The sequence below is a fragment of the Apis dorsata genome, unplaced genomic scaffold (genome assembly GCF_000469605.1).
Source record: "Apis dorsata unplaced genomic scaffold, Apis dorsata 1.3 scaffold_415, whole genome shotgun sequence".
Classification (NCBI taxonomy): domain Eukaryota; kingdom Metazoa; phylum Arthropoda; class Insecta; order Hymenoptera; family Apidae; genus Apis; species Apis dorsata.
Window position 1 is genome coordinate 13843 of NW_006263670.1, and position 1408 is coordinate 15250.

At 17.6% G+C, this 1408-nt stretch overlaps 1 protein-coding gene across 2 annotated transcripts in view; it reads left to right on the forward strand.

Moving 5' to 3' along the window:
• The window catches only part of LOC102677533 (late secretory pathway protein AVL9 homolog), a 5200-nt gene continuing 3792 nt past the window's right edge, over nt 1-1408 (forward strand). For both annotated transcript variants that reach the window (XR_004150997.1, XM_031512290.1), the window contains exons 1-2: nt 1-134; nt 459-656. Coding sequence is in view for 1 of the 2 variants with exons in the window: in XM_031512290.1 (XP_031368150.1) it covers nt 66-134; nt 459-656 (267 nt within the window). In the remaining variant the exon portion in view is untranslated. The remainder of the gene's footprint in view (nt 135-458; nt 657-1408) is intronic.

The following is a 1408-nucleotide window of genomic DNA, read 5'->3' on the forward strand; positions in this document are numbered from 1 at the left end:
AATTAAATTAAACGACGAAAAATTGTGTCACGTATAATTAGTTTAATGTAACGCATTCTTAAAACATGGCAGAATCAATTGGACCGATACTTCATGTGATTGTCGTCGGATTTCATCACAAAAAAGGATGTCAAGTAAATATTATTTATTATTTTAATTAAAAATATTCGTTGATTATAATTTTTAAGAGACATTTTACATTATATATTTTTCATAAAAGATATTTGATATATCGTATTATTTAAATTTTATAAATTGAAAAATTTTAACTACAGAACATTTATACAAAAAATAATTTTAACAGCATTTATATAAATTCTAGTATTTATTTATATAATCATAATTATGATTATATTATTTAACGGTATTTCAAAATTAAATATATAATGTATTTTATTTGTAATATTTATGTTATGTATATTTATTATAAATGTTAAATATTTTTATATTGATATTAGGTAGAGTACTCGTTTCCTCCTTTGGTACCTGGAGCTCCAAACGAATGTCCATTAGGATGGAAATATTTACCAACTCTTGCTCTGCCAGATGGATCCCATAATTATGATGAAGATACAGTTTATTTTCATTTGCCCAGTCTGAATAATCCAAAATGTACGATATATGGCATTTCATGCTTTAGACAAATTCCTGTTGAGGTAATTAAAATTTTATTTCAATATTAAAAATTTTATTTTCATCGTTTAATAAAGTATTGTAATTTATTTTGTAAACATAAGACATAAAAAAAACATTGTTAATTGTTTTCTTAATTATTCAAATTCAATAGGTTAATGACGCTTATAAAATTTTTAATAAGATGAATCTAATGTTATCGTTAAAGATTTGATTTTTATAAATCATAGATTATTATGTCATATTATATTTATTATATAAATATATAATATATAATACATAAATAACATTATATCGTATTATAAAATATATTGAAATTTTCAAAAAATATCTGATTTTTATATATATTAATTTTGTTTAATGATATTATTAATATTAGATATTTTTAATGAAATTAAATTTCAAATTAATTTTGTTAAGTAATAAATATAAGTACAAAAATGAATAGTAATAATTATTATAATAAATTATAATAATTACTATTAAATAGTAAAAAGAGACTACTATTAAATAAGATTAAATTTTATTATTGTAATAACATCAATTATGCTTCATCCATAAATATATATAATTTTAATTAATATTTTTCAAATTTAATTTTAATATTATATCTAATGATTTATTTGATAAGATATTCGAGAAGGAAAAAAGATAAATTATATAATAAAATGATAACTATCAAATATATTTAAAAATATATTCCAAATTTTATGAACATTTTTCTTTTTTTTTTTTTTTTTTAATTTTAGAAAAATGTGTTTCATTTTTTTTTAAT